Source organism: Equus asinus, chromosome 2 (assembly GCF_041296235.1).
Source record: "Equus asinus isolate D_3611 breed Donkey chromosome 2, EquAss-T2T_v2, whole genome shotgun sequence".
Lineage (NCBI taxonomy): Eukaryota > Metazoa > Chordata > Mammalia > Perissodactyla > Equidae > Equus > Equus asinus.
Window position 1 is genome coordinate 62155495 of NC_091791.1, and position 22946 is coordinate 62178440.

Genomic DNA, 22946 nt, shown 5'->3' on the forward strand with positions numbered 1-22946 from the left:
TTTCCCTCCATGTGCAGATGAACCTTGAAATGAGGCAGGGGAAAAGTCTGATATTTATTCTAGGTTTCTCCCACTCCAGTGAGGCAGATAAAACAGAAAAATAAGGATGTTTATTAAGGACATTTCTAGCCCACAGCTAGGGCTCATACTCAGCTCTATGAGCCACTGTCCGACCTCATCCCCATTCAATGTGAATGACATAGGGAGGCCAGGCCACAGGTAGATCCCATTGATCCCACAGTAAGGGGTCCCTCCCATAGTCAGGTATAAATACATACACTGCTGGGGATGAAGAGGGAAATCATTGGATTAAGACGTTCCTCTACACCCTGCCTGGACCCTCTCATTCCTTCCCACCTTCTAAGACCATGGGTTGAAGGTGCCTAGTACCATGATGTGGGGTATCAAGGGAAGCCCCTTTATTAGACCCCATAGCTATGGGAAAGGGATGCCCTTCCCTTCTTAGCCATCCCAGGCCTGGGGGCCACTGAGGTAGAAGGGGGAGGGGCCAGGCCACTCTCATACCCCTTGTGGGCCCTGCTCTGGGCTTGTGACTCAGGGAAGCAGGGGCTTTTTGCTGGTACAGGATGCTGGAACATCAGCCCAGACTGGAATGCTGCAGTTCTTCCCGAAGCCATGAGGGCATTGGCTGTCCAAGCCGGCTCAGCAGCTTCGACAGTTCCAAGTTGTGGTTCCGGAAAAAATCCACAAGGAAAAGGCGGGACTGATAGGAGAAAAATGAAGGCAGAAATGGTTAAGAGTGGGACACAAAATCAGATCTCAGAGGTGGGAGAGGAATATTCTGCCCCGGGCTTTACTTACCTCAGTGTCCATATCTGGGTACCTCCGGCCTTTGCTCTTGCCTAGACAGCGAGTCTTACCGCCTTCAAGTCCCTGGCACCAGAATCCCTTATCTTCATCAAACCTGCTCGACAGGAAGAGGCCATTAGGTGGCAGGGAGAAAAGAAATCCAAGCCCCATAAAGGTACACTACCTTTCCCAGCCCCCGGGGACACGTCTCTCCTTGTGAGACAGGCAAATCCATGTCTCTTCCAAACAGACATGGTCAACCTGCTTCCCCATTTCCCCCATAGTCCTCCTCCCCTGGGTCATGCTCTCCCACCTGAGGGTCCGTGTGTAGTTCAGAAAGGGTGTGATACCCAGGAACTTCTGGATATTCTCCATTGAGGCAGCTGGGTTGGTACGCAGCTCTTGCCCATCCACAATCAGCAACTAAAGGAAGAGGGATGTGGTTCCTACTGTATTCCTTAGGAGCCTCTGGGCTGAAGGGAAGAGGTGGGGAAGGGAGACCCCAGTGAGGGCTATTGGGGAATTGTACCTGTCCAGAGGGGTAGTAAGTCAGCCAGCGTTGTAGATGGGTGGAATAGTAGCCAGGGACAAGACAGCGGTTCTGCAGGGAGCGAAGTGCCAGAGGGGCCTGGGAAGAGGCTGAAATCACCTGGTAGAAGGTATAGTTCAGAGCAACTGGGTCTCCATGTGCTCGCTGGTGCTGGAGGACAAGGAATAGGAAGGGAAGGGATTGGTGGTGTGACAAAATTATTCTGCCCTTACTCCTGTCTGGTGAACAGACAGCACAGGCACCCCTCCCCAAGGCACTAGTTTCCCTACCCTCATTCCCTTAAGCCTTAATGTGCCCCTAGCTTCAGGCTCACCTGGTACCAGGAGTAGGCCCTGTCAGCAGGGTTGGTGAGCACAGTGATGATTTTAGCTCGTGGCAGGAGGGCAGCCCCCCGCCGTGGTACAACCTCTGAATCAAAGTAGGTAGCACTTTTTTCAAAGAGGAAATCAGTGCTGGCATTGGAAGGGACAGGAAAGAAGTCCATGTACCTAGGAAGTAGCACAGAGGAGAGGCAGAGAATTTGCAGAGTAAAGGGGCCAGACATCTGTGCTGGTAGAAGGTGGAATGGGATATTCTCGGGGAAGGGAGAGCTCTGAGAAGCATTCCAAGGGTGCCCAGTCTCACCAGTCAATGCCCTTGTGGTAATTAGGGCCGTTGAAGAACTGAATCTCCTCAAAGGTGCTGGGACTGGGGAAGCTGCTGGTCACAGCTGGGTGCAGGCTCAGGAAGAAGTGAATAGCTGTGGTCCCTAAATGGGAAAGAAAGTACAGGCCATTGTAGGAGAGCAGCAGCTCAACAACATGGCTTGAAGGAGGTGAGAAAATAACCACTCTGGGTAGTAAAATCCCCTTTGGCCAAACTAGAGTGAGAGAAGGAAAGTCTGAGAGGCCCGGGGAAGGGTTAAAACAGTGGTTCTCAGCCTTGACTGTGCATCACAATCACTTGTGGATCTTACCAAATAAACAAAAAACAAAAAAGAACTCCACAGGTGATTCTGATATACCAGGGTTAAGAATCATAAGAATCACTGTCTCAAGAGACTGGATTAATAAGAGATGGGTATGAGAAGGGAGTTCCTTGGCCAAAAAATCCTTTGGGTTTAAGGCAAGGCAAGAAAAGTTGGCTAAGGATGATTCACCTGTCTTCTGGGGTCCCACAATGAGGAACTTGGGGAGCCGATCACAGGTTTTCTCCTTGGACCATATATCTTTGTGTCTCTTGTCGTCACAGGGATTCTGACGGTGAGGCCAAGAATCAGATAAGGCCCAATCTTTCCTTCAACCCCCACCCCCATCATGTCTCTGGTCAGCCTGAGCTCCACTCATACCTGCCAAAGGGGGCTTCGCTCTTGAGGGAAGAGGTCAAAGTACTTTTGTGCAAGAGGGACTGGAGGAAGGGTCTGTAGACGCAGCCGTGTCCAGCACTGGAGGAAGCGCACCAGGCTCTCAAAGGTGTACAGGCCCAGGCGATCATTTCCATAATTGGACAGATGCGTCATAAAGATGCTAATCTGTAAGGGGGTGCCTGCATGTCAGATTTGGAGAGCCTACCCCACCTCAGAATCAGGCTTGGTGAGCAAAAGTCCCAGCCTGCAGACACTTTGGCTCACCAATCTTCTAGCCCTTCCTCTAGGCACCTTACCGGATTAAGCAGCACCGTCAGAAAGAGCTCTCCACCTTGGATGCTCCGGTCTAGTTCACGAGAGCCTCCAGGGTACTCATTATAGAAGATTGTGTGAGTGAAGAGGCCACATGTCTGCCGTGGCAGCACCTGGAGAGAAAACAAGGAACAGGGATAGATGAAATTTGAAAGGTAGAATGTGAAGTAGATGAAGGACAAAAATCCTGAAGCATTAGGATTCCCTGCATTTGTAGAGGACTAAGTCTTAAGTTATAGCAATAAAGCTCTTACTATGTGCATTATGACTCTTCACCCCTCTACCCCCTATTATGTGGATGAACTTGGACTGGAAGCTGACAAGACAAAGGTCAATGCAGGTTGGGGGCTGTCTAAATGTGAGAGTTTGATTCAAGTTTGTATGGGGAGTCCCTCACCATAATGCCATTGTGAATGAAGCCACGGCGGTAGCGGGCAGGGCGGAGATGGGGATACTCCTCAGTGCTGGTCACCTGGATGCCCCACACAGATTTCCAGGCCTCATAGAGCTGCGTGTGGATAGGGTACACGCCCGAGTGGTGGGGGGCCACAGCATACCCCAGATCCGTGGGAATCCCATGCTCCTGGGAATGGCACAGACTCTCACCAGGACCTGGTGAGGTTTGGGGTGTAGCGGGTAAAGAGGGTGGGGATGCCTCCACAGAAAGAAAAATGGAGAGGGTAGGGAAAGGGTACCCCCTTAGGGGAAAGTTGAAAAGGAAGCATTATTTCTGGGGAAAAGTATGGGGAAGAGAGATCCAAGGGTCTCACCAGAGCAAACTGTTTGTTGAGCCTCATCTGGTCAGCCAGCACGGAGCGATTGTGGAACAGGTGTGGCTGCATGTGGCTCCACATGTGGGGGAACCACCAGAACTCTTTGCGGTGCTTCAGCAGCATGTCGTCCCCTGCATCCTCCTCCTCTGTCCCTATGACCACACACTGACCACTGACCACAGCAAGTCAGCCCCTGTGCCCTCCTTTTTCTGCAACAACACTGACCAGCTTCCATCCTGGGAACAACATTGCTGACCTCTGCCCACCTAAGACTGTATTTGCCCCACTACCAACTTGCCCTCCAGCCACCCATGCAAACCTAAATTCATACCCACTGCAAGCTCCTCACAGTACTCTGACCCCAAACCTTGCCCCTCTTCTCCAGCTTGTCTGCCCAGGAAGATGGACAGTGAAGGGACAGATCAAACTAAGACTGACATGCTGAAGGAGCAAGGGAGTAGGCTCACCAGTATGATAGAACTTGCCCGAGAAGCCCAAGTTGAAGGTGAAGTTGGGGACTAAGGTCCTGAGTTTGTTCTGGGTGGTCAACAGAGCCTGGGAAGAGTAGCAGGGACATGAGAAATCAGGAGAGAGCAGACTGAGCAGGAGAAAAATGAGAAGTAGCATTCTTCCTGCCTGGAAAGGGCAGGGTGTATACCTATGACAAGCTCAGAATCAAGGAAGGGAGTCTGATAGGACAGAGCTTCAAACAACTTCTAAGGAAAGCAATTTGCGTCAACAAAAAGACTGACCTCAACATCAGCCACCTTCATGCGGGTACCTTCCTTGCCCACAAAGATGTCATCGATGTCTACCAAGATGTAGCGGTCAAGGTCCAGGCAGAGGCGCTTGCCAGTGAGGTATGCAACAGCATCGACAAAAACAAGTTTGTGAAGCCAGAAGGAGAGGCCATGGCCAAAGAGCACTCGCTGGATGCCATCATGAAGCCCCAGGTCCTGTACCACAGTGGGAAGGTGGGCCCGGCGAGGCACCACTCCTGGCATGGGGGGCTCAGCTGGCCGAAGGCTAGCAAGAAGCACTGGTTCATATGTACTATGATTGGACTGGAAAATGGTCCAGTCATCACCAGGCAGGGGCCCAGGCTCCAGGCGGCTGGGGCGTGTGAGATGCAGTAGCGGGGCAGAAGGATTCACTTGGTAGTCCTGGAGCCCCAAATTTGAGTGTAGAAAAAGGGGAAAGCCCTTGAGCTGGGCACTCAGTAGGCTATGCTCATGTGCTCGGAAAAAGCCAATGATGCCCACACCATACTCCACACAGTACCGGTCTAGCAGTTCCCGACTCCAGGCATCCAGGTTGACATATTTCAGCAAGTTCTCATAAATGACCAAGACATAGCGGCCACGGGTATGATCAGTCAGTGTAGGCATGTCCCCTCGGCCAGGTGCCAGCTCAGTGCTGTAACGAAAACGACTAGACTCCAAGATGGCCACAATCTCCTGCCCCAGCTGTGAGTATGCACTCTCCACAAACACAAGGACCACAGGTTCCGTTCGAGCTGTCTCTGGAGGCCTCGGGGGCCGGGGTGGGAGTGGAGGCCGTACAGGGCCAGGGCCAGCTGCCCCACCACTACTACTACAGTCTCCCAAGGGCAGGGGCAAGGGTTCCTTGGCCTTGGGGCTGGTAGATACATAGTAAGCCAGGAAGCCCATGGAGCCCAGACTGAAAGCGATCAGCAGCAGTATGAGGCGGTGCAGTTCCAGCTGCCGAGCTGGGCGTACCACCTTCCACAGCTTGAGCATGGCGGGGGAGCGGACGGAGGAACGGGGACCACCTCAGGGGATGGGAAGTAGGAGTTCTATAGGCTGGGGCTCTCTTGGGAGAGTGGAAGGATGGAAAAATAGGGGAAAGGGATTCCTGCAAGGTCAGTTCCCTGAAGAGGTGGAGACTAGTCCCCTTAGAATAGGGTAGGGGAGGTAGACAGGGCAACAGGGGGCAAGTGGACAGAGTCCATTGGTCTCAGGTCACCATGGCCCACTGGCCCATGGCTTCAGGATGCAAATCTAGCCAGGCTCCACCTTCAGTCCTGGCTGAGCTCCTCACGTCAGAGGTCAGCAAAGTTCACAATCTTTGCCCTCACTATCTGTAAGACAGAGAAATTGATGGGTTACTTCTCTCCTTGAAACTGTGTCATTAATCTATTCCCCCTCTTCACCCCATCTCTCTTACCTCCTGCTCACAGGATGATTTGTTCTCCAAAAAAAAGCTCCTGTAGAAAAACAACACAATCTGAGTCTCATACCTTAGCTTCACAGCTTGTTCCATTTCTTAGAATACTGTCTAAATTCTCCTCCCTGCGCTAAGCTCAGAGTTAGAGCAGTATATTCAAGGACAGGAAGGGAACAAATCTCCTATCAACAAGAGGCCAAACAGCCCAGGAGGCTGAAAATGAACCTGCTCTGAAAGGAGTTCCCAGCTGGTAACAGTACAGTTGGCCAGCCAGCAGGAGCTCTGGTCTTCCTGTGAGGAAGGGACGGAAAGCCCCATAAGTCCTGAGCTCCAACAAAATATCAGATAAGAGGAAACTCACGAGTCTGTTAATCTTCCTCACCAATCAGACGCAACACCACAGGCTAACGGCACTAACGAACTTGCAGTCAGGTGGACACTATGGTGGGGGAATTCGAGAGGAAAGAGAAATGGTGCTAAAAACAGAGCAAACTGAGTGGGGCTGGATAACAGAAAGTAACAGGAGCTTAAGTCGTATCCAATCAATAATAGAGAAGAACAGTAAGATCAGAAAACAGTTTTAAGGACACAATTTTGGAGACTTTTTTCCTTAAATAGACAGACTGCTTCTAGAAACTTTGTCGCTCTCCCCACCTTAGTCACTCCGAGTTGGGCCAGTGGCTGGCAATCCCTCTCTACCACCCACCCCCCAACACACACATCTCAGGAGTGATTAGGCAAAGACAGGGCCCTTCAGAATTGAGAGAGATGATTTAAGAGTAGTTCATCTCTGGCATGGGTAAAGCTAACTGACATGAAGAGAGAGCTGGGAGAGGATCAAAACGGCGCTAGGAAGGAGTAAATTGTAAGAATTAGAGGAAATTCTTTAGGGAAAACACTAGTGAGAAGAAGTCACTGAGAGGAAGCAGATATTCAGGATGTGTCACCCATAATGTTAAGAATAGTTAACATTTACTAAGAGCTTACTCTTTGCCACACATTCTTCTAAGAGCTTTCCGTATATTTAACGCTCACACCAGCTCTAAGAGGTAAGAGGTAGATACTATTATCAACCCCATCTTACATATGAGTAATTTGGCGTCCAGAGAAGCTTAGTAATTTGCCCAGGATCACACAGCTCAGTCAGTGAAGGAACTGGGATTCAAAGTCAGGCCTGTCAAGCTCCATAGCCCTGCTCTTAACCACTGCATTTTAGCTTCGTACCTAGAAGCAGCAGCAACACTTAGGGCAGGGGTGCTGAGGGCGTACTGGCGTAGGGTGTGGGGTGGGATGATGAACACCGAAGCAGGAACCCGGGGTGAGGGGGACGCTGTATGAGTGTGCAGCAGTGCCAGGTTTCTGAGGGAGAAACCAAAGGGGTCGTCCAGGCCTGGGCTGGGAGAGAGCAACAGTGACAGCGACTGGGGAAGCGGGGGCGTGGGCCGCGCGCTGGAGACAAGCAGTGAGGTGCTGTGGGAGGAGGGGGAACCGAGTAGCGACACGGGCAGGGGGGCTAGCACACTGGGGTCACGTTGGAGGAAGCCGGCTGAGGAGGAATACGAGGTCACAGGTAGATATGTAGAGAAAGCCAAACGTGGAGCATTAAAGGAGACGGGGCGAGGGGAGCACTGAGAGAGTCTGGGTGACATCGAGGCAGCCATTGCGCTGGGAGAACCCCGAGGGGAAGAGGAGCCCCCTACTGAGGGGCGAGCTGAGGGGCACGAGGTTACTACCAGGGAGGCTACTGGAGGGAGCACAGGGCGAGGGGAGCGCTGGGCCGCACTGAGGGGCCGCCCGGGACGCCCCTGCGGGCGTTACGGTGGCAACGCTGAGGGGCAGTCTGAGGGGAGGGACTGCGGGCGGCCGTGGGTGGGGGCCACATTGAGTGGAGGGGCTCTCCTCAAGGGCAGCTCACCCGGCGGACTGGGCGGCGTCCCCGCTGTCCCCGGGCTCCGCCACGTCCCGGGGCTGCCCGGCTTCCCAGCTCTCGGGGCCTCGGGCCGCGTCGCGGCGGCTCCGCCATCTCCGAGCAAACGCTCCGCCGCAGCTGGGCCCAACCACCGCTTCCACCTGGGGGAGGCGGCGCGCCGCCGCTCGTGGTGCCCCCTCGCGTTCCCTCCGCCTCTGGGCCTGGCAGCCGCGCGGCCGAGGAGTCGGGCAGCCGAAGGACCTTCGGTAGCGCTGAGACGCACCACGGCCACCGAGACGGCCGGCTCCGCGCCCCGCCCGCCGAGGCGCACCCCCTCCCCCACCCAGTGAGTGGCACCGTCTAGCGAGCGTCAAGCGCCACGGCTCCCCGGGCAGGGGCGGGCCGACGACTCGGGCTCTTCCACTCAGCCCTGCGGAGGGGGAGCCGGGCCAGCCCACTGAGGGGCGAGGGCGGCCCCTGTGGCGGGCGGGACCCGGGGGCGAGGCGAGATCCCAGCCCACCACCTAGGGGCCCAAATTCTTCCTCCTCACCCCACACTGGCCTCAGCGGCCCGATGGAGTGGTGGGAGACTGGTAAGTTTATAAGGAAGTTTTATTCTAAAATGGGCCCAAAGAGAGTCGGAGAAAGTACATCTCTCCATCTGAAGCCTTCTAACCAGGCTGCTAAAATCTAGACCTCTAGCCATTAGCCTCAACAGCAGTAACACAATGGACTGTTTAAACGTTATTTTATTAAATATCTTCAGTTCAAGGTTTCATTGTAACAAAGCTATGAAGGGTCTACCAACATTCAGAACAAACACTATTTTTAAATTATTTCTATGTCATCATGCAAAAATTCTGCATCAAATGCCTTCCATTTCCTGTTTAAAAGGTGATTTTTTGTCTTAATAGTCTATTGTCTATAGATGCTGACATTAGCCCCAGAAGAGGAGTAAGAATGCTAAGAAGTGGGGCCAGAGCAGCCATATGAAGCTATGGGTCTTAATGAACTCTAAGACCATTTATCTTCAAGCCAGCAAAACCAAACCCTGTGGTGAAGGTGTCTGCGTGCTGGTACTGCAGGCTGCAGGGCAGGAAAGAGCTAGGGCATGCATGAGGTGCTCAGAGGAGCCTGGCTAAATCCAAGCACCAGCACCTGTGTCTGCTTTCTTCTCAGCTGGCTCCAAGGTCAATCTGTAGCTTTGCCTCTTCTCCCAGCTCCTGTGCCTCCTGAAGGTAGTCCAAGGAGCTGGAGTCTACCCACCTTTCCCCTAATAGTGCAGATATTTGTGCAGGTAAGTCTACACAGTTGTCTTGGGGGAAACCAAGGCCATGAGCAACTGCTCCTCCATTATCTTCTCTGCTATCTGCTTAGAGTATAGATCTTTCCCTCCTGGGATGGAACTCCTTGAGCACAGAGAGGGACAATGAATGTAGGAGCCTTGGCTCTGGATACCTCTTTGTGGGCACATGCAGGTAGAGGGGGGGTGATGCCCATGCAGATTGTCCAGCAGTAAGTCTATACTTCAGTTCGTCAGTAAAGAGGCCTTTAAAGAGGACACCTCTTCTTCTTGCCAGAGCAGTCAGGTAAATCTCATAGATAGGAAAAGAGACAGACGTGCAGCAAGGGAAGAGGAAGGGAGGCAGCCCTGAGGGCAGCCTGAATGCATAGAAACAACCATCAACTCAATCCCACTGCCTCACTCCTCCCATCCCATAGGGGCACTTGGCAGAGGATCCAGGCCCAGATGAGGGTCAGCACAGGGACCACCACCATGAAAAGGCAAGACAAAGATGGTCCATATCAGCACAGAAACAGAACTGCCAAAGGCAGCAAGGGGAGCCCTGACCAGGGCCTGTTCTCTCCTTGCTAAGTTATAAGAAAACAAACATGAAGCAAAGCAGCAACCCATCCCCCTTCCCAGCTGCAGGGATTGGGCCTCATTATCAGGGCCCACGTGCATTGTGCATCCTATAAAAATGGATGAGTGCATATCAAACTAACACAAGGTTTCTCATCAGCTTCGTAGCGGACACACTTCTGCAGCACCAATTCTCTTCCCATCTACACTAAATGGAACAGTACAGCAATGTCTGGGCCACTGCTTCTCAGTCCTGAGGTCACTGCTTCTCAGCTGCCTCCAAAGCAGGCTGGGAGCTCCACGTTCTCTCCCAAGTAGGTCTGATGGCCACGATGTTCTCATCAGCCTCATTCTAGGTCCATATGCAAGTTCTGAAGAAGTCCATTGCTAGACCTGGGGCAGGCAGGCCACCTCAGGGGCTGCAATCACATCACAGCCCCCAAAGCTCTGTCAGAGTTCTTGCCTGGTCCTCTGAGTCCATGGAGGCTAGAGACTGAGCTCACCTATTCTGGGCTGGTAGGTGAGCCCACTGCTCATGCAGGATGGGCATCACATAAACTCCTGCCTTCTTGCCAGCCCAAGGACTATCGGTGGTTTTAAAATGCATCATGGTATGGATTCCATTTTTTTTAAACAATCTTTTTTCTTTTTTTTTCCTTAAATGTAAAAAACACCTCGGTACAGCAGAGACAGACACGAAGGGCGGTCGGGAGGGCTGCATGCAGGGGCGTGCATTGGCTGCTGCCTCTTTGTAATTTAATTGTTTTAAACCTCAAACGAACAGGACTGCTGCTGTCACTCAGGCCCTCCAGAGCCACTGGCTGCAAAGGTTCGACCTCCAGCTGGGATCTCCTAATGCTCCTGTCAAAGAGGACAGATGTGGTAATGGAACAGAGGACAATAAGCACACAGATGAGTTCCAGGGACTTAAACACACTATACACATGGCCAAGTCTGCCTAAGAAGGTGAAGGATGGGGGAGAAGCTAGTATTTAAATATAACATTGCCTCGCATTTGCTGAGCACTTAACTAAATGCTTGACTTTTAAGTATCTTATTTAATCCTCACAACTCAATGAGGTAGGCACCACTCTTTCTCTCTTTTTGACAGCTAAGGAAACTGAGGCTTAGGGAGGAGAAGTAACCTGTCAAAGGTCACTCAATTTGGAGTCATGGAGCTGGACTCAAGTCTGTCTGATTTCAGAGCATAACTCACTACAACCACTCTGTCCAGCCTTTGCTACTCTTCTGGGATGGCCCATTATCCTCCCCCAATGCCACCTCTCAACCTCCACTTCCTCCTCTGACCCCACCTGTCCCAGCCCTTTCCCACCCCCACCAGGTGCACCTGTGGCTGAGTTCACTGCAGCGGTGCGGCAGGGGCCCCTGAGCAGTGATAGTGGACATTGAGCCACTTGCCATCCCGGCGGTGCCAGACCCGGGTCTCCTCCGACTGGCTGGTGCGAGGCCGACCCTGCCCATCGATGTACTGGGTGAGGCGGATGTAGGCGATGCAAGCTGCGTCCTCCCCAATCACATGGACGTGTGGGTTCAGGATGGTGGTGTGGATGGGCTTGCTGTTCTTAGATAGGACTGTAGGGGGCAGGGCAGGGTGGGGTAGGTAGTAGGGCGTCAGGCCTGGGAACGGGCATTTTCCTCCCAGCCTGCACTCCAAGTCTCACCCTCTCCAGCAACCATTCTGAGAGTCTCCAAGTCCCCCATACTCCTTCCAGAGGCCAGGAAACCCCATCACATTAGTCTCAGTTACCAAAAAGGAAGAGAAAGGTGAGGAATAATGATAATACCAGCTGCTATTTTAATTAGACATTGTGCTGGGGTTTTACATGCATGTGCTGTAAGCTTGGTCAATATTATTTTCTTCATTATAAGTTAGATAAGGAAACAAGCTCGAAGAGATTAAGTAATTTGCCCATATCACACAACATTTGAACTCAGGACCATATGACTCAACTAAAGCCTATGACCTTTCTGCCAGGCTGATGTTTAGATTTCATAAAGGTTGGCTTTTTCCTAATTAGGGCTGTAGAGCAAATCAAGAACTTAAAATATTGAAAGTTGATTTGTGATTTAAAAAAGTTCCAAAGTTGGGGGCTGGCCCCGTGGCCGAGTGGTTAAGTTCGCGCGCTGCGCTGCAGGCGGCCCAGTGTTTCATTGGTTCGAATCCTGGGCGCGGACATGGCACTGCTCATCAAGCCACGCTGGGGCAGCGTCCCACATGCCACAACTAGAAGGACCCACAACGAAGAATATGCAACTACGTACCGGGTGGCTTTGGGGAGAAAAAGGAAAAAATAAAATCTTTAAAAAAAAAAAAAAAGTTCCAAAGTTAAAACAGAATCAACAAAGCAGCAAGCTCAGATATTCCCAGGGTTCCCAGGCTCCTCTGGGGGAAAGCCAAAAGAAGTTGCACTGCCATTATCAGCAAACACTGAGAATTGTGTTGCTTTTATTGAGATTCACATTTTAGTTCAATTCAGATGTTAGACGGGGCCATCTGAGACCTTCCCTAGAAGTTCTATGAACTCTGGAATTGCTTCTGGCTAACAGAATTACTTAGATAGCCTAGGGTTTACATTTGCAGTAGACACATGGAGAGTTAGTAGAAAAAACAGTGATAAAATAAAACTCAGGGCAGGATGGGGAAGGCCCAGGATAAAGTGGAAAAGAAGAGAAAAAAAATAAGGAGGGGGAGGGTCTTCGAGAGTGGAGAGAAAGATGGGAGGTGGTGATGATTCAGCTTCTGGTCCCTTGGTACTTCCACAAACTGTCGAGAGTGTACACCCCCAGAGACAGGACTCTTATCTCCCTCGATATTTAGGAGGACCGTAGCCACAAATCACCAACAGTGCCCTGTTGCTTGCACATTCTTATCCTGGTTTTAATTTCCTCTACTGGGAAACCTGCAGACACATAACTTTATTCTTACTTGCTGAGATCATCTCAACCTAATCTCAAATGGTTCCCAATCATCTTGGAAAGAGGTGAGGCTTCAAGAAATACAGTGACCCTGATTCTGACGACTGGCACTGCCATGAAGCAGCTGCAGAATGAAAGGGCACGTGGGGCTCTGGGGCAGGGCTTTCGAAGCTGTCACTTTAAGACCATCCTCAGGGCACAAGGAGGCAAGCACACGGACCAGGGTGCAGCAGGCAGGTCAAATAAGGGAAAAGTAGGCAACTGGGAAGAGGAGAAGGTGTGTGGGGACAGAGGCACGGAGGGTGAAGGGGCAGGCAGGAGTATATCAGCAGCACGAACCCACTCACGATTCTCAAAGTAAAACTTATGGAAATCCATCCCCTCCACGAGGTTACCAAGGGCCTCAGGCTCAAAGGAAGTGAGGCCTGGATCACAAATCTTCCTGCAGAAAAAAAAAAAAGAAAGCAGCCTGTCAGTCTTCTATGGGAATTACTTGTCTTTCTTCCTGGTTAGTGGTGTCTGTCCTGCAGCAGGTTAGCTGTGGGCTAGGCTTGAGAGATGGCTAAGATCTTAGGGGCCTGCCTGCTGAGCCATTTTTCTCTGCCCTTTCAGCCTACTGCCAGGACACCACAGGAGGGCTCAATCATAGTCATCTACCTGGAAGGGCTCCCAGATTAGGGGCCTGGTGTTTAACTCAGACACTATGCCCAAGGGCCCAGCCTTCCCTTTTCCCAGGTCCTAGCAGCTTTTTAGGAGGAGGGAAGGCCTCAAGAGACAATTTGGGTCTCAAGGAAATGGGTTTCTACTCACGTGTAGGCCTCAAAGTCCCCATTGTTGATGGCCTCAATCAGTTGTTCTGTGATCTTAATGATCTCCTGTTTTCGCACTGTGGGGAAAAAAAATCCAATGATTTACTGGCATGGGACTGGGGACCTCCCAAGTGACAGAGAGCCCTCCCCAATCCTTTAGAGAATCCCCTGTGATCTCTTTGACAAAGACATCCCTCTTCTCTGTCTTTGAGGCCCTTTGCGGGAAAAGTGAGCCTACCTTTCTCTCCAGCCCCCCTTTGTTGTCTGTAGAGCTAACAACACCTTTCTCCTGAAGCCCAGCCATTAGTTATGCTTCTCTGGCCTTTGCCTCCCTCTCTATCAATAACCAGGATGCAGAAAACACTCTTGCCTTTAACAGCTGAGGAGCCCGGCACATCATGAATAATCTGCCCAGGGTCTGTGTATCCCATCCCCAGCAGATTCAGTCTCTCTAAGAAGCATCTCTTACAACAAAATGGCTGTTTCCACCACCTACTTACTTCTCTCACCTGAAGGGACTCAGTCAGGTCTCAATTACCACCCCCACCTCCCCCAGCCCCAACAGTCACTGTTGTTGAGAACCTAGCCCTGGGCAACAGCCAGCCTGAGAGCAGAATCTAGCCAGGGATGAGGGCTCTAAAAGGATGAACAGAGCCCTCAGATGGATGCTTAATTATCTTCACCCTGCTCATCTCAACTGCAGGGCTTTTCGGGGATAAAGGATCTTGGAACTATAAACACTCTTTTTAAATGGAGCCTCTCACCAGAGAGATGGCTCCGTTTACCCTGGACAAGCCTTGGAAAAGCTCTAAATTTCATATCAGCTCTCACGCCAGGATGTGCCCCTCAGAAAACCAAGACAAGGCTCAGACTGACAGGCCGGCAGAGTTGGTGCCCTCAGAGCCCCCATCGCCACCCCATCCCAAGCCAAGGGACTGCTGGTGACATCCTGCACTCATGGCCACTCACAGGGAGCACCACTATTAGCAGAGGGCACCAGCAGGGTAAGGGAGGGCTCAGACTGAGATTGGGCTAACCCTGACCAGACCCCCAGGCTGGCCCAGGCCACAAGCCTTTCCTCACAGGAGCAAGGGGTTGCAAGACAAATGCGAGCATTAGAACAGCACAACCAAGGGCACAGCCAAAGGTTCAGCCAGGAAGGGACCCCACAGCCATCGGCACCACCAGCGGGGCAGCTCCAGGCAAATAAGCAGCAGGTTAGGGGAACCAACAAGCTCTTTCCACTTTCTAGAGGCAAGCAGGTATGTGTACACACACACACCCCCACACACCACCCCCCAACCCCACCAAACCCATCTGCAGGACCTGACTGGGGCCTTGTGGGTGAAGAGGACTGTGTTTAGAAACTCTAAAAGGATAGATGGTAGGAGTAAAAGAAGCAGGCAAAGGCATCCTTTACACAGATACAACTAAAAATATAAATACAAGCTACCATTAACCAGGCAAGGCATCATATTAAGACATTCTACTATCCCATTTATTTTTCATAACAGTGCTATGAGGTAGGTGCCATTTTATTCCCTCTTTATAGATAAGGAAGCTGAAGCTCTGGGAGGTTAAGATACTTCACACATTCTTGTAGCTAGTGTAGCTGGGATTTAAATTGAGGTCTGTCTCACCCCAAGCTCTTAGTATGATATTATGCTGAGCCTCAGGAAGCACTACATTTCATCCCAACATGGTTTCTTAACTATTGCAATTTCATCATCAACCCCGCTCCCACCACCTTGGACCTGACTTCTGTCTCCGCTTTTCTTCCTGGCTCAGTGCTGAGGCAAGGCCCACTACATAGCCCAGTGGCTTTTTACTCCTTCCCTCCACAGCATGTTCTTCCACCCACTCTTCTTTATGCCTGGTATTAACAGCGCCTCTAGTCAGCTCCCCCACCCAGCAGAAGCTGAGCTTCTGAAGCTTACTAAAATGGATGGCTGGGCTGGGCTGACAGCTCGGGGTGGGGGGTAGGGGAGAGAATCCTTGAGGGGCTCCAGGAAAGCTAGGGAGACGGAAGCCAGAATGTGCCTCCCTCACACTTACTGGCTGAGGAGCAGAGAGAAGGCTGGGGCTGCATGCCTGCAGAGGGGGCTGTTCTGTCCCGGGAGCTCCGTCCTTCAGGCACCGAGCTGCCATTCCCAGTGCGGAGCGGGGCAGCTAGGCAGCCAGGGCAGGGCAGGGCAAGGCAGAGCAGCCAAAACAAACAGAACAAGGCAGGTGAGCGAGCAAGCTGGACAGGACCCGAGCCCATGGCACTGCAGAGCTGGGACAAGGTGACATCTTGGGCTGCTGTGGACACTAGACCACATCCCATGCCGCCGCCTCTGCCAGAGAGGCCTCCCAGCTGAAAGCCCCAGAGAGGTCCACAGACCTGGGCTTGTGGCTTCCAGAGGAGCCTTCAACCAGCCTGTACAAGGACCCTTGCTCTCGGGGAAGATGTTCTAGGAGGCTAGGCTACAAGGTCAAGAGCCTGACAGTGAAGGAGCTGCTTACCCTGCCAGCATTGCCAGAACTGATCTGATCTTAACCCCAGCAGTCCTGGAGGTACTGTTCTTTACTGCCTTATAAGTTTATGCTTTCTATTTTTTTGGTTCCCAAAGGTTTAGTGCCTGCTTATTGCCCCTGGTCATGTTCTCTCAGCAATGTCCTGTGACATTCCTCCATCTTTTCTGAGAGCCTGGCCTAAGGTCACTTACTGGAGGCAAAGGGAGCAATTCAAGGAGGCCAAACCAAAGAGCGGGACAGAGATTCCCAGTGGTCTGGCCCGCCATGCCCTCCAACACCCCCTGGCACTCTGGCCAGGCCCAAGCTTAGGCTGGTAGTCCTCACAAGACCACCAGGACATGGTCAAATGTGGTTCTGATTCTGTCATTCATGCCAAGGCTTTGTGATGAGAGTGGCCAACTTATCCCAATATGCCCAGGACTGTCCTGGTTTTAAAACTGAAAGTTTCACATCCTGGGAATCTCCTCAGTCCTAGGGAAACTGGGATCACTGGTCACCTACTAATGACTCACATTTGTGGGCTACTTCTGTGGAGATTCAAGATGTCCCTGTTGTGGGATGTCACATCATTATCAGCAACGGGAACAGTTCTCTGAGCCCTGGCCCCAGATAGGTTCAGAAAAACCTCTAGTTTAGTTATTCCAGACTTGGGGTCAAAGAAGAGAAGTCTCTTGCCCAGCCCAGCAACAGCAGACAGGGGCCTCATACCTTGGCCCATGGAAAGTAGCTTTTATGCCAAGCCCTCTCCAGGGGTATAAGTAGCTACCAAGCTCAGTTCTGGGGGCAGATAAGGCAAGTACTCCATTGGAGCCAACTGGGACACTGCTGGGATCCCTACTCCACCCAAGGGCCAACACCTACCTTTGAGGTCCTCATCTTCTGTGGTGGTGTTGCAGCTCTCTGTGGAGCCCTGTAGGCCAAAAAGAATGTGTTTCTATACACTCAGGCCCTTGCAAACCAGAGGAGCCAAGAACAGAAGCAAAGTATATGCTCTTATGAAAGATGCAAGCAGGAACCATAGAAGTTTCTATTTTCACCCTTGTTATTCTGACTCTTACAAAACTCTGGATTCCCAAACCCCCTCCCTAGTCTTCTCCAACTCAGTAAATGTACCATCTATCCAGTTATTTCGGCTAACATCTAGAGTCCTCTTCTAGGTTTGATTCTAGGCTAATTCTTCTCTTTCTCTCTTTCCCTCATATCTCAGTTATCCAATTTAAAATAAAATCTGTCAGTTCTACCTTCAAAATAAATCCTGCGTCTTAACCTCTTCTCTTCAAATGCACAGCTACAACCTGATTCCAACCTACCAACATCTGGTACCTGAACTACTACAACAGTTTCCTGGTCTCCCTGCTTCCACACTTGCCTCCTCCCTAAAGTTCTTGCCTATAACATGGCCAGAGTGGTTTGCCAAAGTGTAAATCAGACTGTATCACTCCCCTGATAAGAACCTCTGATAGTTTCTCATCGCTGCTGGAATAAAAGGCAAACTCCTATAAAGTCCTACATAGTAGGCCCTGCTTGGGTCTCCAACTTCATCTCCCTCTTGCCACTCTCCCCCTTGCTCACTACATTCCTAGCTCTGCTTGATTTCTTCTATTCTGCTTCTTCTCTTAGGTACACATGCCAAGCCCCTGCACTTGCAGTTCCCTCTGTCTAGGGCACTCTGCCTGTCTCTCTCCTTCCCGTTGTTTAGTTTTTAGCTAGGATGTTGCCTCCTGAGGAAGGCCCTTCATTAACCACTTAAAGGCTCTGCTCACTCTTTCTCTGTAATTCATGCCATTTTCTCCATAGTACTTATCAGTACTGGATTTTATCTTATTTATTTGGTTCTTATTTTATTATCTGCCTTCCTCACACTTGTGGAGAGGGACTTTTATCTTGTCACCTCTGTAAAAGGAGGAGACCAGGTCATTGAGGGCATAAAGGGGTGAGGCAATGGAGCAGACTCTAGGCTCTGAGTATACTCCTGCCTGTTTTTCTAGCTAATGTTTGCTCTCACTTAAATTTCATGTCATAGAGGAGGATTTTACTAGTATTATCCCCAATTTACAGATGGGGAAACAGAGGTGCAGAGTAGTAGAGTGACTTGTCCAGTGGCCCAGGGTCAGGATTCAAACCCAGGTCTGTCTGACTACAAAGCCCAAGCTCAGAATCACTGAGGTATAACACCCTTCCTGGGAATGGAGCGACAAGCAGGCACACACTACCCATAGCCTAGACTCTGCAAACACCTTGGCCTCGAGATACAGCCTGTAGACTGTCATCTACAGGACGCTTAAACCCAGCTCACCTGTTGCCTCCTGACCAGAAAGCAGGAGACAGGCTCAGCAGCCACTCACCTTGATCCCATCTGTAGCATTGTGCACCACAGTGGTTTGAGGTTCCTGTGAGAGAAGATGAAAATTACCTTCCTGACCTGGGGACAGATGTACAGCTCTTCCCTGAGGGACCCCACCCCTACTCCAGTACCCTCATAGACCCTGTGATGACCCGAGGCCTGCCTACCAGCCATTTTTACAAGACAAAATATCCTGGCTCAACTGGACCCCAGGCAGCTGGAAAACCCCAGATTTGGGGGACAGCATTGGCTGGTAAGAAGGAGAAGCCTGGCACTTAATGGAAGCAGGTACCAGCAAAGCTGAGAGGACAAGCGCCTCTATCCCCAATTCCTGCTAGTTGTGAGTTTTCTTTCCCCATGGGACAAGTACACTGGAAGAGCTGTCGGCTGAGAGCACAGGCCAGGCCCTGACAACAGTGTTCACCAAGGGGTGTGCGGGAGGCAGGGACAAAGGGGAAGTGGACTAAGGTCTTCCAGAAAGACCCAGGATGCGCCCTCCCCCCCCATAAGCTGAGCCCAGAGAGCTGCCTGCTTCACCCACCTTCTGCCTTCCCCAGAGTTCCTGTCCCTACAGCACCATGTCAGGCAACAAGAAGGTCCGCAGGAAGTAGAAGGAATAGCAGGCACAATTACCCCTCCTTCTCTCTCAGTCATCCCCCTGCTAACTCTCTAGTTAGCCACTGCTAGCAGAGGGAGCTCTGAGAGCATACAGTGCTCCTTGGATGAGCCCAAAGAGAACTCAGAAAGCACTGGCAGCATGGGGCTCTCAAGGAACCCAGAGACCTCAGCACCATCCAGAGGTGGGAGATCCCAGCCCTGTTTCCTGTTCATGGCTTTGCAAAGGAGAGGCTGAGGCAGGTTTTATAAGGAGGCCACCAAGAACTGATGTACAAGTCCCAAGAAAGCTCCTACCCTCTCCTTTGATAAGTAACTCACCTTCCCGGCCCCCACAGCAGACCCACTGGAGGCCCAACCTGGGGCTGGGAGGTTTAGCTGAGAGCCCTGATCACTCTTCCCCCCAACAGCGAAAGGAGCAGGAGCAGCAGTTCTGCAATGCAGGACGGAGCATGGCCAAGCGGGACAATGAGGGAGAAGGGCCTATAGGGCAGTACACAAAGTAGCCTGCTCTACAGGGATAAGAAAGGAAAAGGGCCGAGGAGGCCGAGGAGGGAGGGCAAGAAGAGGAAGCAGGAAGGAGCAAGAGGCAGCCAGGGGCAGGGGCGGAGAAGCTGTAGTCAGGAGGTACCATGGCCGTCTGCAAGGGCGCGGGCTCTTGGGCTGGGCTTACGAGACTGTTTTTGTTGTTGCTCTGTGGCTGAGACAAGAAAACAGATGATTTAGTTCCTCTAGAGTTACCAAAGCTGCTCAGATTTGACTCCCAGACCTCCCTTGTCCCCTGGCCTGGCCTGGAGGAGCTAGGCCTGAGGTGGCCTCCATAACACTATGCGGATGGGAATAACAGCTGGAGAGATGATCAGAGAAGGGAGTATTTGTAGGGGCCCAGAGACTTAGCTCTGGAGGCATCTTCAATGTGGGACCAGCCCAAAGACTTGTTTTACAGGATCTCTCCAGAAATCTCTGCTCATGCCAGATGCCATGTCATTGCACAATCATATTTCACCCAAAGAAATTCAGGATCTTCTTCTTACTTTATAGCGGGAAAGGAGGGGGGTTTCTATGAAAGCAGAACAAAATTCAGAAATTCTGGGTTCCCTATCTGTGGGTAGACTCTTGCTGCCCTTTCAACCTGCCACCTGCATTTCCTTCCCCTTAAAATACCAGCTTGAAGCCTGATCTAAAAAGAAGAGGAACAAGAAGAGAAAGAAAATCTGGCCTAGGAATGGTGTCCAGAGAGGAAAGGGGTGGAATTTGGCTTTGGATACAAAATGTATCTACTGACCCCAGGAAGCAGGACAGAGCTACAAAGAGCGTCAGGTGAATCCAGGTGGGGGCTGTGGCTGCAGTCCCAGAACCTGGCCCCCAGGAAAGAGCAGGCCAACACTCCTAACAGCAGCAGACTATTGGGGTATCTCCTTGCCTTTCAAAATGTTACACTGAGTGGCACAGCAAGGGACTGGGGTCGGAGGATGGCCAGGAAGGAAGGAGGCTGATCTCCAGGGCGGGGAGTCCTATCAACGCTCTCTGCCTCTTACAATCCCCTAACCAAGGTACTAAGTCTCACAGGGAGTCCCAGTGGAGCTGGTGACCACCAAAGAGCAGCCTGATGCCTGCAAGTTCTTCAAAAGGCAGAGAGACAAATGTGTAGTTACCATCTTTGTGCAGGGCGCAAGTGGGGACACACTGACAAATAGGACGTGCTCCTTTCCTAAGACACACACGGAAAGTTATCCAGACTGTCCTACTTCTTCTTGCCTGGAGGCCTCTTTTATGACCCTTTGGACAAGACCTGAAGCTGTCCACCCCTAGCTTGCTGTCAATAGCTGAGAGGTCCCCAAACCCAGGGCTAGGCATGGAATCTAAAGCCAGGCACCAAATGCTACAAGACTCCACTGAACTCTGCAGGCTGGAGAAGAGGAGTCCCAGGAGTAGTCAGGATGTGGGTCTAACCTCACATCAGCTCTGCTCTCTTCCATTCTTCCCAGGAAGTAGCAGAGCTCTCCTAGCTCAGCTGCTGACATTGATCTGTTTGGGGCTCATTGGAGACTGACCTGCCTGCAAAGCCCAGCTGAGACAAAGACCCTGGCAAGGGAAAAGGACTCCAGGGTGTACGTAAAACCTGCCATATCTGCAGAGGGCTGAGATGTCACCCAGGCGGCCCTACCTCTGGCTTTAATGGATGGTTTCATAATAATTCAGGCTGCTGTGTTCCCCTTGATGCCCTGTGTCCCATGAGAAAGAAGATGCATTCTCTGTAGTCTTTCAGCTGTTTCCCCTGAGGGCTGGGTGGGAAGGATGAAACATTGGGCACAGCCTGTTAATAGGCACTTGCACAAGTGAAAAGGCCAGGAGAGTGAGGCTCAGAGCCATGAGCCTACAACCAACTCTTCTGCCCACCACACAGATGCCCACTGGGCTGCCAGTCTGTAGGAAGTGGCTGCTCATGCCCAGTGAGCAGGGCCTCTCCTCCTGAGCGACATGAGTGAGGGTCTCACCCTGTGCTTGCCACTTGGCCCCAAGTCCCTACCAGCTTCACTTCCTGCCCTGGGCTACTGGAGGCAGTCCAAGCTCTGCAGCAGGGGGTGCCATACCACACATTCCAGTGCCCATATTTTAGGCCACTGGGTGACCATGGGCAATGGCCCCCACCTGGCAGGACAGGCCACACCTGCCCACACATCACAGACATGCAGTGAGGATGAGTGAAGCACACGCACACGGCAGAATGGGTTTGTGTGGCTGGCAGGCGGGCGCAGGCAGCATGGAGTAGGCGGATGGGTGGGCAGGCAAGGCTCACCATTAGGTGCACGCTGGAACTCGACTTCCTTTTCTGGACACACCACAGCAAAAGGGAAAGAGAAGGGGAAAGAGAAGCACAGAAACGCTGCAGGTTAGTGTACCAGCGTGGGCTCTGCCTCAGGAGAAAAGAATGGAAGGAGGAGACCTGGAGTCCAGCACCAGAAGGGTTAAAACAGCACCTAGACTGCCAGGCACACACACCCCTCCAGACCCTGGGAGAGGAAGAACTCCTTTGCTGTCAGGTTCACAAACACAGATTTAGTATGTTCTGAGATGTCTCGGCCTTGATCAGAGAAAGCTTCTTAAGTAGATTAAGTCACAAATCTATGGGGGTAAGTAACTTTTGCTGCCAATTTATAAGTTTGGGCTTATAAGGCTAGCTCACCTCTAAAGTTATTTATTTTCTCTCATTACGAGGTCTGCCTGAAATTCAAGTGAGCAGCTACCAGGTAAATAGCTAAAGCTACTCTAGGTCATCCTCAGCTCTAATAATAACATTTGACTTCTGAACCTAGACTTTTCACTGGCCCCCTAAACTGCTTTTCAGATAAAGATGTGGAGCTTTTGAAAATCATCTGGCAAACAGTTAAATTTTGGCATCCCTTTCTTTGTTGGTATGGCCATGCTTGTTAAAAAAATTTCAATGTTTTATTGCATTTTGCAATTAATGGGAAGTGGAAAAATAGGAGTGCTGGTGATTAAAAGGGCAGTGATCACAATGACACAAAGATGTAAACCATGTGGAATGCTGAAAGCAGTGCTTCCTTAGCCTCAACCAGATGCTCAAGGACTTTATGTTCAGATGTGAAATAGGAGCAGAAAAATAAAGACCACATGGAACACTGAAAATACATCTCAGAAGACTGTGTCTAAAAGGTAAAAGGTAATCAGGAATTTTATAATTATCTTGCTGGGAGACAGAAGTCCTCTTGTAACACGTCTGTCTGTCGCTTGATTATTGCATATTCATTTAACAATATCCAACAAATATTTATTGAGGGCTGTTCTAGGCACAGTGAACATGTCAGAGGAATGTTCCTGCCCTCAAGAAGCTGACACTCTACTTTAGAAGACATTTTTTGGAATGTATTACATTCAAAAGGAGACTACAAGTATTTAAAAGAGTGGTCCATAATTTAGAATTAGCTCTAAAGAAAAAGAAAGTAAAAATA

The 22946-nt window shown here is 51.1% G+C and overlaps 2 protein-coding genes across 53 annotated transcripts in view; both read right to left on the minus strand.

Moving 5' to 3' along the window:
- Window positions 1–30: 30 nt before the first annotated feature.
- On the minus strand, window positions 31–8258 carry NDST2 (N-deacetylase and N-sulfotransferase 2). 3 transcript variants are annotated; one of them, XM_014860596.3, is made up of 15 exons: window positions 7893–8258; window positions 5978–6017; window positions 4543–5891; window positions 4258–4345; window positions 3788–3942; window positions 3415–3600; window positions 3002–3130; window positions 2688–2870; window positions 2499–2595; window positions 1985–2108; window positions 1674–1848; window positions 1340–1510; window positions 1124–1233; window positions 823–925; window positions 31–724 (listed from the first exon to the last, which is right to left on the minus strand). In XM_014860596.3, exons 3-15 carry the CDS (start codon window positions 5548–5550, stop codon window positions 599–601), a joined length of 2655 nt encoding a protein of 884 aa, XP_014716082.1. In that variant the 5' UTR covers window positions 5551–5891; window positions 5978–6017; window positions 7893–8258; the 3' UTR covers window positions 31–598. The 3 variants fall into 3 exon arrangements, with proteins under 3 accessions (XP_014716082.1, XP_044613220.1, XP_044613228.1); XM_044757285.2 differs by having other exon boundaries at window positions 3415–3525; window positions 7893–8231; XM_044757293.2 differs by having other exon boundaries at window positions 1161–1233; window positions 7893–8231.
- Window positions 8259–8617: 359 nt separating this feature from the next.
- CAMK2G (calcium/calmodulin dependent protein kinase II gamma) overlaps window positions 8618–22946 on the minus strand; it is a 55381-nt gene continuing 41052 nt past the window's right edge. For 6 of the 50 annotated variants that reach the window (XM_070490394.1, XM_070490401.1, XM_044757304.2 and 3 more), the window contains 9 exons: window positions 21773–21805; window positions 19604–19672; window positions 18359–18403; window positions 16875–16923; window positions 15552–15665; window positions 13498–13573; window positions 13035–13129; window positions 11099–11343; window positions 8618–10611 (listed from right to left, as the gene is read on the minus strand). In XM_070490394.1, the coding sequence (XP_070346495.1) occupies window positions 11111–11343; window positions 13035–13129; window positions 13498–13573; window positions 15552–15665; window positions 16875–16923; window positions 18359–18403; window positions 19604–19672; window positions 21773–21805 (714 nt within the window). In that variant the 3' untranslated portion in view covers window positions 8618–10611; window positions 11099–11110. Of the gene's footprint in view, window positions 10612–11098; window positions 11344–11543; window positions 12041–13026; window positions 13130–13497; window positions 13574–15551; window positions 15666–16874; window positions 16924–18358; window positions 18404–19603; window positions 19673–21772; window positions 21806–22946 lie in introns of those variants that run through there. The other 44 variants (XM_044757340.2, XM_070490411.1, XM_070490458.1 and 41 more) reach the window with 15 other exon arrangements.